The following is an 18,097-nucleotide window of genomic DNA, read 5'->3' as shown; positions in this document are numbered from 1 at the left end:
TGAAAGCTGGTACTTGTGAACAGATACTGTACAAGTATCCCACCCCTGTTCACAGCACCATTAGTCACAATAGCCAAAAGGTGGAAACAACTCAAATGTCCACTGATACATGAATGGATAAACAAAATGTGGTATATCCATTCAATGGGTTATTATTCAGCCTTGAAAAGGAATTACATTTTTGACACATGCTACACAAGATGAACCTTAAAAATACTAAGTAGCCAGACACATAAGTATTGTATGATTCCATTTATATGTGGTACTGAGAGTAGTCAAATTCATAGAGACAGAAAGTAGAATGGTGGTTGCTAGGGGCTGGAGGGAGGGGAGAATGGGGAGTTATTGTTTAATGGGTACAGAGTTTTTAGTTTGGGATGTCGAAAATGTTCTGGAGATGCACAATGTAATGACTGCACAACAGTGTGATTGCCCTGAATTGTACACTTAAAAAGAATTTTAGGTTGTATCTTACAATAATAATAATAATAATAAAGAGTTGAAAGAAAGATAAGTGGCAGAATTGGGATCAGGACCAGGTCTCTTTGTCTCCCAGCCTCCTTGGGATGGTTCCCTGGGCCCACTTTCTCCTTTCTAGGAAAATGCACTCCAGTTTTGTTCAAAACTGACCGGTAGAGAGAAAAGCAATGTCTTGAGGATGACGGGCACACCCCGTCGGAATTAGTTCAAGGCATTTGCAAGTGATGTTCAACTTGAAGGACAGGCTAATTCTGAACTCTGTACGAGCTGGGTCAGAGAGCAGAAGGCTGAAGAGTCAGAGGCGGTGCCCGTGCGCCGTCCTCTCGTTCTCCTCCCACCTCCACCACCTGCGCCCGCACAGCGGCCATCATTTTGTGTCAGTCAGTCCACGAGTATCTACTGGGCCCGCCGGTACACCACGAGACAACTCTCAGCCACCAGCTGAGTATCCTACAATTTAACTCAACTCTGACACCGTCTACCTGGAGAGAGCTTCACATCCCACAGCTCATTTATAAGGGATGGTCAGGGAAGGCCTCTCTGATAAGGTGAGGTTAAGGGCTCCGTCCTACTGGGGCACCCCGCCCCCGCCCCCCTGCTTCAGGTGACAGTCGCAAGCCCGGGCTGCTACCTGTGCTTCGGATCCACTGGCTAGAGATTGGAGGTTCCCATGACCCCCCTCCTTGGGTTCAATTAATTTGCTAGGGCAGAGCACAGAACCAAGACAAACATTTTACTTACTGGATCACCAGTTTATTATGAAAGGATATAACTCAGGAACAGCATAGGGCAAAGAATGGGGAAAGGGGTGTGAACCTTCCATGCCCTCTCTCAGCACCTCCACGCGTTCACCAACCTGGAAGCACTCGGAACCTTGTCCTTTTGGGTCTTTATGGAGGCCTCACCACGTAGGCTTAACTGATTAAATCATTGGCCACTGGTGATTGAGCTCAGTCTCCAGCCCTCTCCCCTTCCCAGGGGTCAGGGGGTGGGAATGAAATTTCCAACCCTCTAATCACAATGTTGTTTCCCCTGGCAACCAGCCCCTCCTACTTAGGTGACCTAGGGCTTTCCAAAAGTCACTTCATTAACATAACAAATGACACCTTATTGCTTTCCTTGCTTAGGAAATTCTAAGGGTTTTAGGAGCTCTACACCAGGAATGGGATAAGACCAAATATATATTTCTTATTATAAATCACAATATCACAAGCACACAATACATGTCAGGCACCATTCTAGGGCCTGGAGATACCGCAATGAACAAAACAGACAGAATCCCTACTCCTGTAGGGCTAACATTCTAATGGGGAGGGATAGATAGTAAACTCATGAATATGTAAATATGTCACTGGTTAGCCGGTGATGAGTGTAATGAAGGAAATTAAAGTAGGTTAGGGTAGGCTGGGGTTGGGGGTGGGTTGTTAACTTATAAGGGATGATCAGGGAAGGCCTCTCTGATAAGGTGGCATTTGAAAAGGGACATGAAGGAAGTGAGGGAATGAGCAGTGCAGATATCCCAAGGACAGGAAACAGAAAGTGCAAAGGCCCTGAGGCGGGGAGTACATAAAAAGGAACATTGTAAAGGCCAGTGCACTAAAAGAGAAGAGTAGGACAGAAGCTCTGAGATGTAAAGGTCGGGGTGGGAGATGGAGATCACGTAGGGCCTCGTGGGTCATTGAACAGATTTTGGCTTTTATTCCAACTCAGAAGTGAGGACAGTGGAGGGCTCTGAGCAGAGAAAGTGACATGACCTCAACTTTTCTTTTTTTTTTAAGATTTAATTTATTTTTGGCTGCATTGGGTCTTCGTTGCTGCGCGCAGGCTTTCTCTAGTTGCAGCGAGCGGAGGCTACTCTATGTTGCAGTGCATGGGCTTCTCGTGGTGGCTTCTTTTGTTGCGGAGCACGGGCTCTAGGCGCCGGGCTTCAGTAGTTGTGGCACACGGGCTGAGTAGTTATGGCTCGCGGGCTCTAGAGCACAGGCTCAGTAGTTGTGGCGCACGGGCTTAGTTGCTCCGTGGCATGTGGGATCTTCCTGGGCCAGGGATCGAACCCGTGTCCCCTGCATTGACAGGCGGATCCTTAACCACTGCACCACCAGGGAAGTCTTTAACTTTTTAATGTAAATAATTATGGGGATTATTTAACTTGTAGGCCCAGTTACCTGTCTCTCTTCCCTATTAAGACGTGGCCTCACAGTCCTTGCTAGGGGCCCAGAACAGTGCCTGGTACATAGTTGTCACTCAGTAAATGCTTATTTAATAAATCCTGAAGATTGGTTGTGATTCCAGAGGCACACGGGGAGGAATGACCGACACCTGAAGTGGGAAAAGACTGGGGGTGGGGGGATAGGGGGATCCGACTTCTAAATGAGAGGATGGTATCAGATTTGAGAAACACCTTGGTCCAGCAGTGAAAAGAGGCCATGAGTTTCAGTCCAGGTTGTGCTGCTTACTTGCTGTTTGACCTTGAGAAAAAGCCTTTCTTATATCTGGGCTCTACCCCTAAAACACTGGGTAAGGTGATCCCTAAGGCACCTTCAGTCCTGACTAGACTCTATTACAATACTTCAAGAAAATTGTGGTAAATACAAATAACATAAAACTTACTGTCTTAACCATTCTATGATAATATTTTTTGTTCCCTCTTGCATCCTGGTGAAGCTGAAGCATCTGCTGCCACAGTGCTGGCGGGGGCTGTGGTCCCCTCCAGGAATAGCTGAGAAATGAAGACCATTACACACACCGTGGGCAAAGGGGTAGGACGACTTGGCCCCAGAAGTGGGAGTGGGAGTGGCAGCAAACTTTGCCTTGGAGGCAAGAGGGAAGGAATGAAGCTTTGTTGAGGTACCTACCATGCCCTAGGCCCTGGCGATGCTCTCTACAGACCAGCTCCTTTACCGTCTTGCTTTCAATCCTTTAGAGGCAGACCTCCTGTTTTTATTTTGCAAATGGCCCAGAGAAGTTAGGAAACTTGCTTAAGGTTGATCAGCTAGTCTGTAAGGTTAGAATCCAGATCTATCTGAAAGTTTACCACCTTTGAAAGGAACTACCACCCTTACATGGCACCCTACCACTGGGCCCTTTGACGCTGGGCAGGGCCTGCTGGCACAGCTCTTTACTGAAGAACATTCGTGGCCAATTATGAACGGGCCTGCAGTATAGGGAATGGGACAAAATATTTCTTTACTATTCCCATTGGGCTTTCTCTCCTTCCATCCATGTCCATTTCAAATGGGTGCCATGTAGTTGCTCCTTCTTTGGTCTTTCTTCCTCCTCCTCCTCCACCTCCTCCTTCTTCTTCTTTTTTAAATGTTCTTGCCCTCCCATCTCTATGTCTTAACTGCCTAGGGTCTAGATCTTGGGTCAGCAAGTTCCATGCCCAGCTCTATCTCGTCAGGCCTTGGTGGAGGTTTGCATGTCTCAGAGAGGAGCACCTAATACCATACAAACCTTCTGTGGCTACTAAAGATGGCTTCTGTTGTGCTAAAAGGCTAGTCCCTTCCAGGAGAAAAAAAAAATGAAAGGACCAGAGAACTCCAGCTTGCGACAATATTTTCAAAAGTTTTCAATTAAGAAATTAAGGGGTCCCCCTGAGCCCAATCTTCAGTTCACTTAGAGAAACAGCACAGTGACCCCACATGATAACAAATAAGCAAAGCACCATCACCCAGCCACGAGGAGATGTGTAAACCAAGTGTTCACCTGTCTGCTGGGTCTTTGAATGAGGATGGAGAGGTATTTTGATTCCGGGAGGGAATGCAGGTCTCTGTTGTGGGTAGCGTGGTGGGCTCTGGGAACAGTGGCTGGCTGGTCAAAAATTCAAGACTCCTCCTGTGAGCCAGCACTGCCTTCTCCAGGAAGCTCTCACCCTTTCCACTCCCTGTGCAGTGAGGCCCAGCCTAGGCTCTGCAGTACCCAGGGCTTCTCCAGGGTAACCTGAAAATCCTCTGGCAGTTCACAATTATTCTGTCCTTTAGCAAGCTTCACATCCTTTTTACTGAGTGCTAGATATCAAGGATATTTTAAATGACTAGGTAATGTTCCTATGTAAATGAATAATAGTAGCTAAAATGTATCCAACTATTACTATGAGCAAGGGACCGGACTTTGTTGTCTTATTTCTCATGATAAGAGGTGGAGTCTCCATTTTACAGATGAGAAAACTGAGGCTTGAGAGGTTATGTGATTTCTCCAAGGTCATACAATTAATCAATGGCAGGGCTGAGAATCAAATTCAGGTAATTTGATTCCAACAGCTGTACTCTTTATTGCTCAACACTGAGTTTTAAGCATCTATTTGGGAGCCTAGCTCAGCCTGGGGAGTGAGGAAAGGCTGCCTAGAGGAGGTGAGGCTTAAGCCAAGCCTTGAGGCAGGAGCAGGCATTAGCCAACGGGCTGAGAAGGGAGAGGATGGTTTGGGGTTGTAGTCCACATACAGACCCCAGGGCGAGGAAGAGAATGGCTTTGTCTGCAGTGGAGCAAGGTGGCTGCAGTTCTGGATCTGAGATGGAGAGTGGCAGGATGGAAGCAGAGTCCAGATCCTGAAGGGCCTTGAATTTAGACTGGATCCTGAAGGCAATGGGGGCGCCATGGAGGGCTCTCAGCAGGCAAGTTCACAAAATCAGCTTCGCTTGTTGACAGTGCCTCTGGCCAGCGTGGGGAGGTTGGTCTGTGGAAGGCAATGGTGGCAAATCAGAACTGGAGTCAGGTGCCTGGGTTTGAATGCCAGCATTTCTACTTGAAAGTTATACAAGTTGCTTCTTCACATCTTTAAGCCTCAGTTTCTTTATTTGTGAATGGGATATAATAATACCTTGCAGAGTTGTTGAGGTGAATAAGAGTGAATCTAAGCAGAATGTTTAGCAGAGTTGTACCCTGGCACCCAGGACGTGTTCAATAAATATTAGCTTCTCTGTGCCAGACGGGAGGTGTTGAGCAGGGCTATGCTTTGGATGAAAGGAGAGTGCTCTACCTTTCTGACTTTGCTCCCTATAAGCCTTCCACATTGATTGCCTGGGGCCAGAATCTTATCAGGGACTTTTACATTATTTTGCCCAAGGTCTATCTGTTTCAAGAGAGATAATGCTCATAAAGTGCTTAGCAGAGACCAGACACACAGTAATCGCCAGATGCTTGTAGCTATTAAGTTAGGAAATGAAACTAGCTCAGAAAAGAATAACAATTAAGCAATTATCAGTCTGTTATCAACCTAGTATAAATGGGAAGCCAAATTCTTTCCCAGGAACAGGTTTCCATTGGGATAAGGAAGTCTGAGATCTGGAACATAGAAGGAGAATCTGGGGAACTGCAGGACCATTTGGGAATTTTTCCTGGAGCCAGTCACGTCTAGAGAAGAGCAGAAAATCCAATCCCAGTTAAACAGGTGTTACAAATCCAAATGGTTTAGGATTCCAGAGTATGAAGTAGCTCCTGCCTTCCAGCCTGTAGATGGGGGGATGATGCTTCCTTTTCTACACTAGGAGCTGTGAAACCCTCTCCAGAAAGATGCAGTTGTGGTATCACCCTCTTCCAGATGCTTTTTCCCAGAGGGAGCTTTTGGAGGTCCCAGGGACTGTCAAGAATTAAGCACCCACTATATGTAGAGCTTAATGTGAATTGAAAAAAAAAAAAAAAAAGGAAGGCAGTGTGAGGCAGTATAGCAGGAGGCAGAACCCAGCTCTAATTTTGTCTCTGCCAGCTACACTCTCCATGTGACCTTGGGAAAGTCTCTTGTCCGTTTCGAGCCTCAATTTTCTCAGCTTCTTCTGTTGTGTGATGGTATTGAGCCTCCCTGTGCCTCAGTCGCTACATTTGTGAAATGATTACCACCTCTTTCACAGGACTTTGTGAGATAATGAACTGCTCAGTGCCTGGTTACAGTTACTCCCTGGCTTGCTCCCTCATCTCTGCAATTCCTTTCCCCTCAATGCTCCTGTGCTTGCACAAGACCCCAATTGGGGGTGGAGTATGTGGGCAGGGGGTGGGGGGGTGTTGGCTGGCCCTGCTGGGGAGAAAAGGAGCTTATCACCAAGTGTTACGCCGGCATAGGACACCGGGGAGCCGACCACTGGCTGCTGGTCAAAAGGCGCTCCAGTCTCCGGGCAGGCCTTGGAAGAATCCATCCACAGATCCCTAAGTTAAGGCTGCTGATTAGATAAGGAGGGTCGGATCAGGTCCCCAGGCAACTTGGGAAGCGGCAAGGTTCATTCGGACGAATGAACTTGGATTTCAGATCCAGGTTTGTCTCTGTCCTTTCCTGGCTGGATGACCTTGGGCCGGTCACTTTTCCGCTCTCAGACTCAGCGTGCTCTGGAAATGGGGCTCCTCATCCCGCTCACCTCTCTGAGTGGACGAGGGCGAAATGTAGACACAATGGACGGGAACTGCGTTAAGGGCCGGCGAGTGCTATTTGTTACGCTAATAGGTGCACGCGGCGGGCTCCTATCCAGCGGTTTCACTCCGGTTAAGCGGTTCCTCCCACCGTAACCGAGGTTTCTCGCCTCACCGCCTCCCGCCCCTGCGGACAGGGCTCTGCGGACCGCAGGGTCCAGGGCCGTTACCATTGTTCTTCGAGGCTGGGCGGCAGAGGAGGGCTCTCGCAGACCAGACCTTGCCTTTGGTCTCTCCCTCCGCCCCGCACCCCAGCCGCAGCGAGCCTGGAAGCCCCTCTCGCCGATCTTTCCCGAGGAAGCGAGTCAGCCCCGGAGAACTGCCGAACGGCGGCCGAAGGCGCCCCCGAGTGTTTCCGAAGAACCCCGACCTCTCGCAGTCTCCGGAAAGAGCCGAAGGAGCTTCTCACCCTCGGCCTCCCGAGCTACTCCGAAAAGGCCCGAAGTTTTCCGAGCGGCCGTCCTGCCGGACTGCTGGAGGCGGCCGCAGCGCCATGTTGGATGCTCTGCTCGTTGAGTGAAGAAAATCCGCCGGCATCGCCTGAGCCCCGCTACCGAGAAGGGCGCCGCTTCCCCCGGGGAGGGGGATAAAGACCCCCTGCCGCCGGCCCATGAGGATATTGCCGTGAAAGGTCCGGTCTCTCCGCCTCCTGCCCCCGCCGGGTCCGGCCCCCCCCCGGGGTCGCGTTGTCACGGAGACCGGCAGCCGGTGGTGCTGGCCCGCGGGGCGGCTGCTGCTGCCGGCGGCGGCGGCGGCGGCGGCGGCGGCGGCGGGCGTGTGTGACCGGCCCCGGCTCCCTCCTCCTCCTCCTCCCAGCCTCCCCCCGGCCCCCTGCTCCCGCCGCCTCCCCGGGTCTGCCCCCATCCCGCCCCCCCGCTGCCCCCGGCCCCTGCACCCCGGCGCGCCCGGTCCCGCTCTGGGGGGGTTGGTGGCTTCGCTTTGCCATGAGTTTACCGCAGAAACCGGCTCTGAAATCAGGCTCAGCGGCTGCAGCAGGAACCGGACCCGGCACCGGAGCGGCGGCGGCGGCGGCGGCGGCAGCGGTACCGCCTCCTCACCCGGCGGCGGCGGCGGCGGCGGCAGCGGCGGCAGCGGCGGCAGCGGCCCCTCCTCACCCGAACATCAGGGCCCTCCAGACCCAGGCGCCCCAACAGTATCCTTTTCACCTTCCTGCCGGCCCTTTGGCTCTCTTCGCTGCAGACCAGGGGGGCTGTGGCCCCTCCGGGGACTCTCCTGCCGGCAGCCACTGCCCAGCCAGGGAAGGGGCTGCTCCTCCAGCCCACGCACCCGGCTTGGCCGGAGCTTTTGGGGTCCCCCGGCAGCAGCACTGCGGGGCACCCCGGGACCCTCTGCACTACTGCGAAAACTAGCTCCACCGGCCTTGCTTCTGCAGCCCTTCCCTTTTGGAGCTGGGGGACCCTTCCCCTCCTCGCCTCTCCTCCCGTAAACCCTACCCCCCCCCCCCCCTTTATTAGGCCGAATTTGCTGGTGCCTGTGACCAGCCCGGCAGGGAAGGCTTTTCTCTGATTGTTGTGAGGACTACACCCTCCTCATCTCCCTTCAGCTCCCCCTGCAGCGGGGCATGGTGGGCTTCTCTAATTATTATTATTAATACATAATAAACTTTATTGGTAAATTTCCTGTATGAAACTAAACTCAGCTCGTTCCTGCGGTAAGTTGGATTTTAAATCTACGGTGAAATTTTGCAGAAAGCACTCCCTCTGGCTAGTGTTTTTTAGCGATTGGGGGAGTTGTGGTTTGTGGTGGAACGCGATATAGGGAGGAAATGTTAAACCGGACGCTTCCCTGCGTTTGACCTTTTTAAAGGAAGAGGAAATTAACAGACATTACCCATCACCCCCAAAAGTCTCACTTCTTGGAAGGCTTGTGTTATGCTGAATATTTTTAAAGGGCTTTCATTTACTCTTCATAGGCCTTATGTCTAGAGGGTACCAGGGACCCTGGAGGAAAGTCTAGTATTGAATGTGTCTAATTTCATGTTATTTGCTTGATTGTAGAATTTTTGGACAGCTTTGATTAAAAAGACTTGGTGACGAGGTATTTTAGTTAAAAACCAGCCGGTGAAGGTAAAACATTGAGTTCATGAATTCCACGGAGACTTAGAAAGGTATTATTAGCTACCTTAGAATAACATTTCATCATGCATCCCTCCCCTCAATCCATTGTATTTGTGTAAATCAATAAATAATCATTGGATGTTAGATGTGTTGTGTTTTTGTATTTGTGTCATCGTGTGTTTGACTTTTTGAGAGAGGGTATTTGAGCAAGTGAGAAGCTAACTGCTGTGAGGTCCACAGATTATTTCACAGTCTGTAGTTTGATTCTTGTCTGTGTCCATTGCTTTGAGAAGGGGAAGGTATCTCCCTTCTAGAGTCATTCCAGGTCATCGTTTTGGTTTCTGTCAAGTGCCATTTTCTCTATTCTTTGAATATTATTAGTCCACATTTTTTCAATCCAAGCAGTGGTGGCGCAGAGTAAGATAAATTCCATTCCAGTGTCATGTGTGTACTGATTTCATAAGGTTGAACTGCAAGATTCTGTTCAATTAAGAATTGTTCACCAATGAGAATGGTTAGTGATACCTGAGTGTTTGTTGCTCCTCCAAAACCTGGTTAGTTTTGATCAGTATCCCTAGTTGCTTTACTCTGGGGGAAGAAGTTTGGCTGATATGCCTACTTCGAGGTGGAATTCATTGCTGGATCTCTTTAACATATCTTGACTTAATGCTTTGTGAGTTTAAATTCCTTTTTAATTTCAGTTTGTTTTTTGTTGTTTTGTTTTTGGTCTTGATTGCCCATATTTGGTTAGGGCTCTAAGTTTCTATACTGCGCCACCAAGTAAATTATTCCTTACCTGTGTCTTGGAGCTGTTTTGGAAATTAAATGAAAGGAGGTCCACAGTATGTTTTCTTTTTTTTTTTTTTTTTTAAAGTTTTTTTGGTAATGCTTATGTTATTATTTATTTATTTATTTTTGACTGTGTTGGGTCTTCGTTTCTGTGCGAGGGCCTTCTCCAGCTGTGGCGAGCGGGGGCCACTCTTTATCGCGGTGCGCGGGCCTCTCACTGTCGCGGCCTCTCTTGCTGCGGAGCACAGGCTCCAGACGCGCAGGCTCAGTAATTGTGGCTCACGGGCCCAGTTGCTCCGCGGCATGTGGGATCCTCCGAGACCAGGGCTCAAACCCGTGTCCCCTGCATTGGCAGGCAGATTCTCAACCACTGCGCCACCAGGGAAGCCCCACAGTATGTTTTCTTGACTACAGAGTGATAAGTAAGGACCTGAGTGCTGAATATGACAGTGCTTGGTGAGTTTGGTGGTGTTATTTGGACACAAAGAGCTGTGACTTAAGTGTTTCAAGTGTACTTTTTCTCAGCGCATTTCACAAAGGAAGGACTTATAAAAGCTGTGAGTTGGTTGCAACATAAAAGTAGTTACTACTACTGCAACAGTTGTTAAAGGGGATTTAAGATGTAATTGCTAGTGGAAATAACTTTTATACCTATACGTAGTAATATAGGATACTTGGTTTTATGTGGCTTTAAGTTTTTACTTTGCCTCATGTTGTCGAAGTAAGATTAAATTTTCTTCTTGATGTATTTCACAATTCTATTATCTTCTCTTTGCTTTACACATTGAAAGGTTACAAATTGCTAAAATCTAAAAGCTTGTATAGTAAATGAAGTGTAGATTACAGATTTCATTACAACATACCAATGGTGAAATGTTATCAGTGGTAATGGGGAATTGGTTAAAAATGGATTGAAATAGAGCAGTTCTGCTTTTGTACACTGAGTGTGGGAATTTGTATTAGTTTGATGAAAGTGGTTATCGTATAAGTTGATACACATTGAAGCATTGAGATTGGAGTGCAAATTTGGAGTTGCTCTTTCTATGGCTTGATTACCTCTCCAGTTCCTCAAAATATATGGGTGCAGTTGTGTTTGAATTGAATTAATAAGTTCAGATAGTATTTTAAATTTGTAAAAATACTAGAGATTCATGTAACAAGATGTCCTTCATTTGTACTTAGTGTTCAAGTGACAAATCAGAAATGATAGTGAATTTGAATTTAAACGGAACCTGCTTAAGTAAGCATTGGCATGGCGTGGCAGGCTCATAAAGCCATTTCATGGAAAGACGCCTTTGACTGCTGAGAGGCAAGGGATGGGGCATGGCAGAGGGTGGGCAGGAATGGTGGGGATGAAAGAAGAAGATAAACCCTGATATAAAAAGTGCTAATGGCAAGGGAGAAATATGCTTGGAGTTTTATAGCATAATCCAATATGAATAGTTTATGAAATTGGCACCTTAGGATACTTGCCTTGAGATTTGCTCACCTCAGCTTCCCAGTATGAGGTTCCAAGAGGCTCTACTGAGAATCTCAATAGTGATTCTTAACCTTTTCTGGGTAACAAACAACTTTGACATTTTGATGAAAGCTTGTAGATCCTCTCCACAGAAAATTGTACATGCATAGAAAATCTTGCTTACATTTTCAGGGAGTTCTTGGGTCCCCATTAAAAGCCTAGTTCTTTAGATGGAAATTGCTCACCCTTGAGATAATTAAAGATAAATGAGTTTGAATTCAGGTCCGCAAGTAGTTCTGACTTAAACAGAACAATTTTGCAGTCTGTTATGAATACATGGTGTTCTATTTATATGGAAAGACTTCAGGGTGTAATTTCTCTCAGGGCTGCTGACACTTCTGGGGAGTCTAGTTACTGTTTGGGGGGAGTTGGTTTGGTTAAGAAATCAGAGCAGTGGGTTCTTTAAAGGAACTAAATTTGGCCTGTGGTGACCCAAAAATGACTTGTGTCCTCAGCTATTTTGTCTTAGATATGACATATATTAAAAGCAAATATTCCCTTTTTTTTTTTTTTTAGTATTACAGTTTTCCTTTTTTTGTGTTCTGTGTTGATTTTCAGTTTTGTAGGCTGAAGCTAATAATGTTTGCTTTCTTCTTTTTTGCCTCTACCAAAGCTAAATCTGAATAATAACAATAGTGTTCACTTATTGAGTGCCTACTATTCTAGGAGCCATACATACATGGTTTTATTTAATTCTCACAAGGACTGTAATGAGTCTGTATATATTCCTCATCTGTAAAATACTGTCTGTATTTTACAGATGAGGAAACTAAAGTTCAGAGAAGTTAAGTAACGTTCCCACAGTTGTCTCTCTAGTAAGTAGTGGACTGCAGTTCAGACCGTGGTTCCAAAGCTTATGAATGTCCTTTGTAGTATGCTGTGCTACTTCTTACCAAGTCTGCATGTGGAAGTGGAAGGAAGGATACCCTCCCATGTTTGATAGCTAGGGGAAGTCTGTATAAAGTAAAGGAGCTCTGTGGAGTAATCTAGAATGCAGTGATGCTGCACCTTGTTTTAATTAGCTCATAGCCACACACTGCTAGACAAGTAGGTTATCTTTACCTCATTGAGCTTTAAAGCATAGGAATAGACCTGCCACATTTGATTCAGTGCATGTTTCTGCTTGTTCAGATGTTAGCAAGGCCTCCAGCAAAATACCTTTATAACTAGCAACTAGAACTCTGTAGCTTACGCAGTGGCCAGCAGTCTGTTTACTCCTAAGCCCCACCATCAACAAAGATGGATCTGTGCTTCGAGAGAGCAGATCCTCATCATCCTCTTCTAGCACGGGAGAGAGGGAGACCAATGCAAGATGGAGATAAAGAAGGAAGAAAGTTAGATGCCTGAGTCACATCAGCTCACATCAGTCACGTACTGCTGCTACTCCCTGTCCTAGGCTTACGGGTATTTTCTGTCAAACTGAGAATTTAAATTACCTAAGGACTGATATGGTGCTTTTCCACATTGGGGTTTCTGATAAGATTTTTACAAAACGTCTGCTAAAAAATGTTTGAAACCCATGTTTTAAATCATAATAGGGTTGCTATTTGTATTGGAGCTTTAATCTAAGTGGCAGGTTTTAAAATTGTTCATTTATCCAGCACCTCCTGTGTGCTAGGTCTGGGGTTGAAATCTTTGCCCTCAAAGAACTTGGTCCAGACAGGTAAACGGACAGAATACCATGAGGCAAGTACAGTAACTCTGCTATAAGAGCCTAGCCTGGGGGAAGGAGGAATTAGGGCTTCCTAGAAGAAATCTGAGCTAAATTAGAAGGATGAGTAAGGATTACCCAAGGTTTACAGAGCTTTCACCTTCTGCCGGCTGACTTTTCACAATTCCTTTGCTGTTGCTGCTGCATAGAATTTTAGTACTAAATGGATTTCAGGCATGTTTCAGGTTTTTATCAGGAGCAGAGAAGCTAGAAGGAGGTACCAGAGAACATGGTAATCAAAACACAATTGCTGTAGATTCAAAATATCTTCTGCATCATAATATGAGGAATTAGAGTATGAGAAGATATGTATCAGATCTGATCTCTGTGGTTGGTTCTTTCCTGGTCTCCTTCACACTCATCCCATAATACCCCCTTGCCCTTCTGATATTAAACTTTGGCTGGGAAGCAGTACCTGCTGGCCTTAAAATACAGATTTTACTTGGTGTATTGAGAAGTCCACCTGATTTGGAGTAAAAAAAAAAATCTGGATTCAAGTTTGGCTTTTCCATTTTAATGTGTTATCTTGGACTAGTTCCATAACTACTTTGGGCATCAGTTTCCCCTTCTCTAAAATGACGGGGTTAGACTAGTTTATAGTTTACAAAGTGATCCTCTTGAGTTGTAATGGCTTTTCATTCTGAAGATTATGGTTTGAGGTTTGTTTTGTTCTTGCAAGTAGGCGGGAAGGATTTATAGAGACCTATTAATGGTTTCTTAGTTTGTCTGATGGTCAGTGACACGTTTCTGTGGTGACTTACTGATACTAGAGGCATTCTGACGTGGATCATAGGGAAGGCAGCTTGCTCATAATGAGAAGAAACCTCTGGTTTTTGTTTTATTAATGTTAGATTTAGCCAAACAGACTGAAATACTTCTGTGACTTTAGTAGTGAAGACTGTATTGTCTGTGGTGGGATGGCTTGAGGCTGTAAAATAAGGTTGCCGCCATGGTCAGATGCTGCCTTGCTCTGGGTGATGATCCAGGTAGTTCATTATGAGGTATGAGGGAAAGTAAGTTCTGAAGTAAACTCCTGTGATGAGAAACAATCTATTTTTACTTTAGGAATAATACTTCGAGCTAATACAATACGAAATGAAGTATTTCCTGATTATTAGGTAGGCGCCTGACTTCAAGTAATGTGTAAACTGCAGGTGAGATTTACATGGATGAAATATTGCAGGATCCCAAGATACTTCTGAATTCTCAATTGGTTCCTAGTTCTTTGGCTTGCTGCCAATCAGAAGTTTTTCAGTCTCCTATACTCTTAACTGAAATTTGAGATAGTTTGAACTTTTTAAAGTACATTTGAAATTTGTCAGTTTTTATGATCTTTATTAACTAGTAGTTGTTTTGTACTTTTTTGAGCCCTGTGTGTGTGTTTCCTGACTCTTCTGAGACATTAAATTTTATTTGTAGAGAATGTAAACTCCATAAAGGCAGAGATTTTTGTCACTTTTGTTCACTATTGAATTGCTAGCACCCGTAACAGTGCTTGGCAGGTAGTAGGAAGTCTATAAATATTTGTTGAATGAAATGTTGATTAAGTTAGAGTCTAGGAATCAGTTTAAGATAAGTTTTGGGGTAATAGAGATGGCATCACAACACTCTTTTCGCACTCAAAGCTGCCCTAAATTGTTTGCACTGATGTGTAATTGAATTGAAAATAGTTCCATAATTTCCTTTGAGATGGCATAAGCATTGACCCAGTTTACATAGCCATCTAAAATGGCTGGGTTACATTTGAAGTATAGATACTGAGGATTAGAATTTGTATAAAGGCCAAGGAGAAAAAACATTTATAGTCAAATGTTACTATTAAAATTTTTGTTTTATAATTATGAGTAACACATCATCAATTCAGAAAATTTTTAAAATATGGAAAAGTAAAAAGTCAGTCATAATCTTAGTACATAGAGATAACCACTGTTTAACATTTTGGTTTATTTCTTGTCCTTTTTTCTATGGACTTTAATTTTAATGGACTTAAAATCTGCCCTTTTTTGTAACATAACTTAAGGTTAAATTACATATAGTTTTGTATCTTGCTTATTTTGTTACTTAGCTATCTGCCAGCAGAAACTACTTTTTGAATAGTTTTCTTCTTCATCAATTTGGAATGAACTATTTTTGTTTCTTTGGAAAGGTCTTCTTTCACCTTTGGCTTGTAGCTCAGAAGTTATCACTACACATTAGAAAGAGAAGGGCTGAAACCTTTATCAAGAAGTCAAACATTTTTGACTTGTGCCTATAATGTTTTGCATTATTTACGACATTAAAACTTGATCTAACTTCACAGATTTTCCCCCCTACAGTTATGTACATTTAAAAAATTATTTCTTTGAATCCATCTTCATCCATATATTCAATCATACTTAAAAAAGACGTGGCCAGGGTGGTATTTGCTAGTTATGAATTGTATACATGTGTGATATTGCCTTGATTCCTTTAATTTGTTTCAACAAACGTTGGTATTATATGGAGTGATTGAGGAGGGAGGAAAAGACCATATGCGGTCTCATGTGGAGTTAGGGAAATAAGATTGAAACATGGGAACAAACAGAATTTTGGAATAACAAGGGGGAAAACAAGGTGGCAATAGAAATAAGTACAGCCAGTTTTGAGCCAGAATACAGTATTTTTACATTGAGAATGGAAAGGACTGAACCTTGAAGATAGAATGGAGGAATGTAAGAAAGAAAGGGTGAGTGACTCCTGACTCTTTCTAGGCCCTAGAAAATAGCATATAAGAAACAATTTGAACTGAAAGATGAATTTTTAAAAAATTAAAAAGAAGAGTTTAAGCCTGTAGTCAGGCTTAAGAGTTTAACCCTGTAGTCAGGGTTTGGTTCGGCAGAGAGGAATGGATTGTGGTGAGTGGGTGATCAGCATGAACAAAGATTTGGGCCTGAAATAAGCACGGTGTATGCTGGATTGTAAGGGTCCTGAGCAGTATGCTTGGAGTGGAGGAGTCTTGAGGTTGAATGCTTGAGATAATGGATCCAGATTCTAGAGGACTTTGAATGAATAAGAGAAGAGCTTAGACCTCACTTGTGCAAAACCATTGCTCTTTTTTTTGGACAGCTTTATTGAGATATAATTTGCATACCATAGAAGCCACCCATTTACAGTGTACAGTTCAGTGGTTTTGAGTATATTCACAGAATTCTGCAACCATCACCCTAATAAATTTTGGAATATTTTCATCACTCCCAAAAGAAACCCATTAGACTCACCAGTTCCCTCCCCCGCCAGTTCTCTCTGCCCTAGGCAAGTACTAATCTACTTTCAGCCTATAGAGATTTGCCTATTCTGGACATTTCGTATAGGAATAATACAATATGTGGTCTTTTGTGAGTGGTTTCTCTCACTTTGCATAATTTTTTTGTGGTTCATCTATGTTGTAGCATGTTTTAGAACCTTTTTTTAAAATTGTTGGAGAATATTCCAAGTATTACATTTTCTTCATTCATCTGTTGATGGACGTTTGGGTGGTTTAAACTTATTTACTATTATGAATAATTATAATTGTGTGGATGTATGTTTCATTTCTCTTGAGTATATACCTAAGAGTACAGTTGCTGGGTTTTATGAGGTAACTCCATGTTTAACATTTTGATTAACTGCCAAACTGTTTTCCAAAGTGACTACCATTTTACATTCCTACCAGCAAAAGATGAAGGTTCCAACACTTGGCATTGTATACGTCTTTTTGATTATAGGCCGTTCTAGTGGGTGTGAAGTAGTATCTCATTGTGGTTTTGATTTGCTTTTCCTTGATGACTAATGATGTTGTGCATCTTTTTGTGGGCTTATTGGCCATTTATCTTTGGAGAAATGTCTGCTCAAATCCTTTGCCCAGTTTTTAGCTTGGTTGTCTTTTTATTATTGAGTTGTAAGAGTTCTTTATATATTCTGGATACAAGTCCCTTTTCAGATATAACATTTGCAAATATTTTTTCCCATTCAGTGGGTCATCTTTTCACTTTTCACCCTCCGAAGCACAAAAGTTTTTAATTTTGATGAAGTCCAATTTATCTGTTTTTCTTTTGTCACTTGCACTTTCATATTGTGTCTAAGAAGGCTTTGCCTAATTCAAGGTCATGAATATTTACTTCTTTGTTTACTTCTAAGAGTTTATAATTTTAGTTTGTACATTTAAGTCTCTGATCCATTTTGAGATAATTTTTGTGTATGATGTTAAGTAGGGGGTCCAAGTTTATTTTGCATTTGGATATCCAGTTGTTTCAGTACTATTTGTTGAAAAGACTGTTCTTTCCTCATTGAATTGTCTTGGCACTTTGTCAAAAATCAATTGCATTTCTTTTGTTTCGTTTTTTTTTTTTTAATTGGGAAACTGGTGATGAAAACAGTAGTTTTGAAGATTTGTTTGGTTGAGGTGTGCAAGTTGAAATAAGGAACAGGAAAGATTAGGAGAGTAGGAATGGCATCACAGAACTATGTGTAAGGTTTTATAATCCATTAAATGTTTGAGATTTAGTGAGGTGTGCTAATTTTTTATGACTTATTGAATAAACAAACTTTGACCATTTCTTCCTTTTGTATAATGCCTAGAACTATTCAAAAGAGATTTTGCCTGCTTCTATTATTAAGATAATTCCTATTAGGTAGTGATAATTTTGTAAGAAGTAAGGTATGGGCATTTGACTACTTTGCTGTCCTGTGAAGAATTGAAATTGTAAGTTACAAATTCTTGGGTTATTGTATTTCACATAGAATGTTAGTTCTGCATAAAGCATTTATGTAATTTTCAAGTTAAATTTGATTTTTTTTATTTATTAGGTTATACCCTCAGTCTACGCTAATGTTTCTTTATATTATTATAAAGAAACAAAATAGAGAAATACTGCTAATCTCTAACAGGATTCTTTTTACTATTTAGGAAAAGACCACATTAAAGAAGAGGCTCTGTATAACCTTTCAGGTCTGATAAAAACAGGGTTTATTTGCTTTGGATGAAGATTTGCCACACACAAGAAACTTCTTCAGTGACTTGAAATATTACAGTGTGGGAATGGGGTTGCTGATTTTTAAAGATTATGTCTGTCTACTTTTTAAGTTTTATAAATTACTATGCGTATCTTTAGCTTAGCTCTTACTAAATAT

General features: G+C 43.6%; 1 protein-coding gene across 17 annotated transcripts in view; it reads left to right on the top strand.

Annotated features, from left to right (window-relative positions):
- The first annotated feature begins 7,503 nt into the window (after positions 1–7,503).
- EIF4G3 (eukaryotic translation initiation factor 4 gamma 3) overlaps positions 7,504–18,097 on the top strand; it is a 398,991-nt gene continuing 388,397 nt past the window's right edge. For 16 of the 17 annotated variants that reach the window (XM_057547118.1, XM_057547116.1, XM_057547082.1 and 13 more), the window contains exon 1: positions 7,504–8,026. In XM_057547118.1, coding sequence (XP_057403101.1) covers positions 7,818–8,026 — 209 coding nt within the window. In that variant the 5' untranslated portion in view covers positions 7,504–7,817. The remainder of the gene's footprint in view (positions 8,027–18,097) is intronic. The other variant, XM_057547124.1, reaches the window with a different exon arrangement.

Source organism: Balaenoptera acutorostrata, chromosome 1 (assembly GCF_949987535.1).
Source record: "Balaenoptera acutorostrata chromosome 1, mBalAcu1.1, whole genome shotgun sequence".
NCBI classification, from domain to species: domain Eukaryota; kingdom Metazoa; phylum Chordata; class Mammalia; order Artiodactyla; family Balaenopteridae; genus Balaenoptera; species Balaenoptera acutorostrata.
Note: the sequence above shows the minus strand (reverse complement) of the source record. Positions and strands in the feature narration are given on the sequence as shown.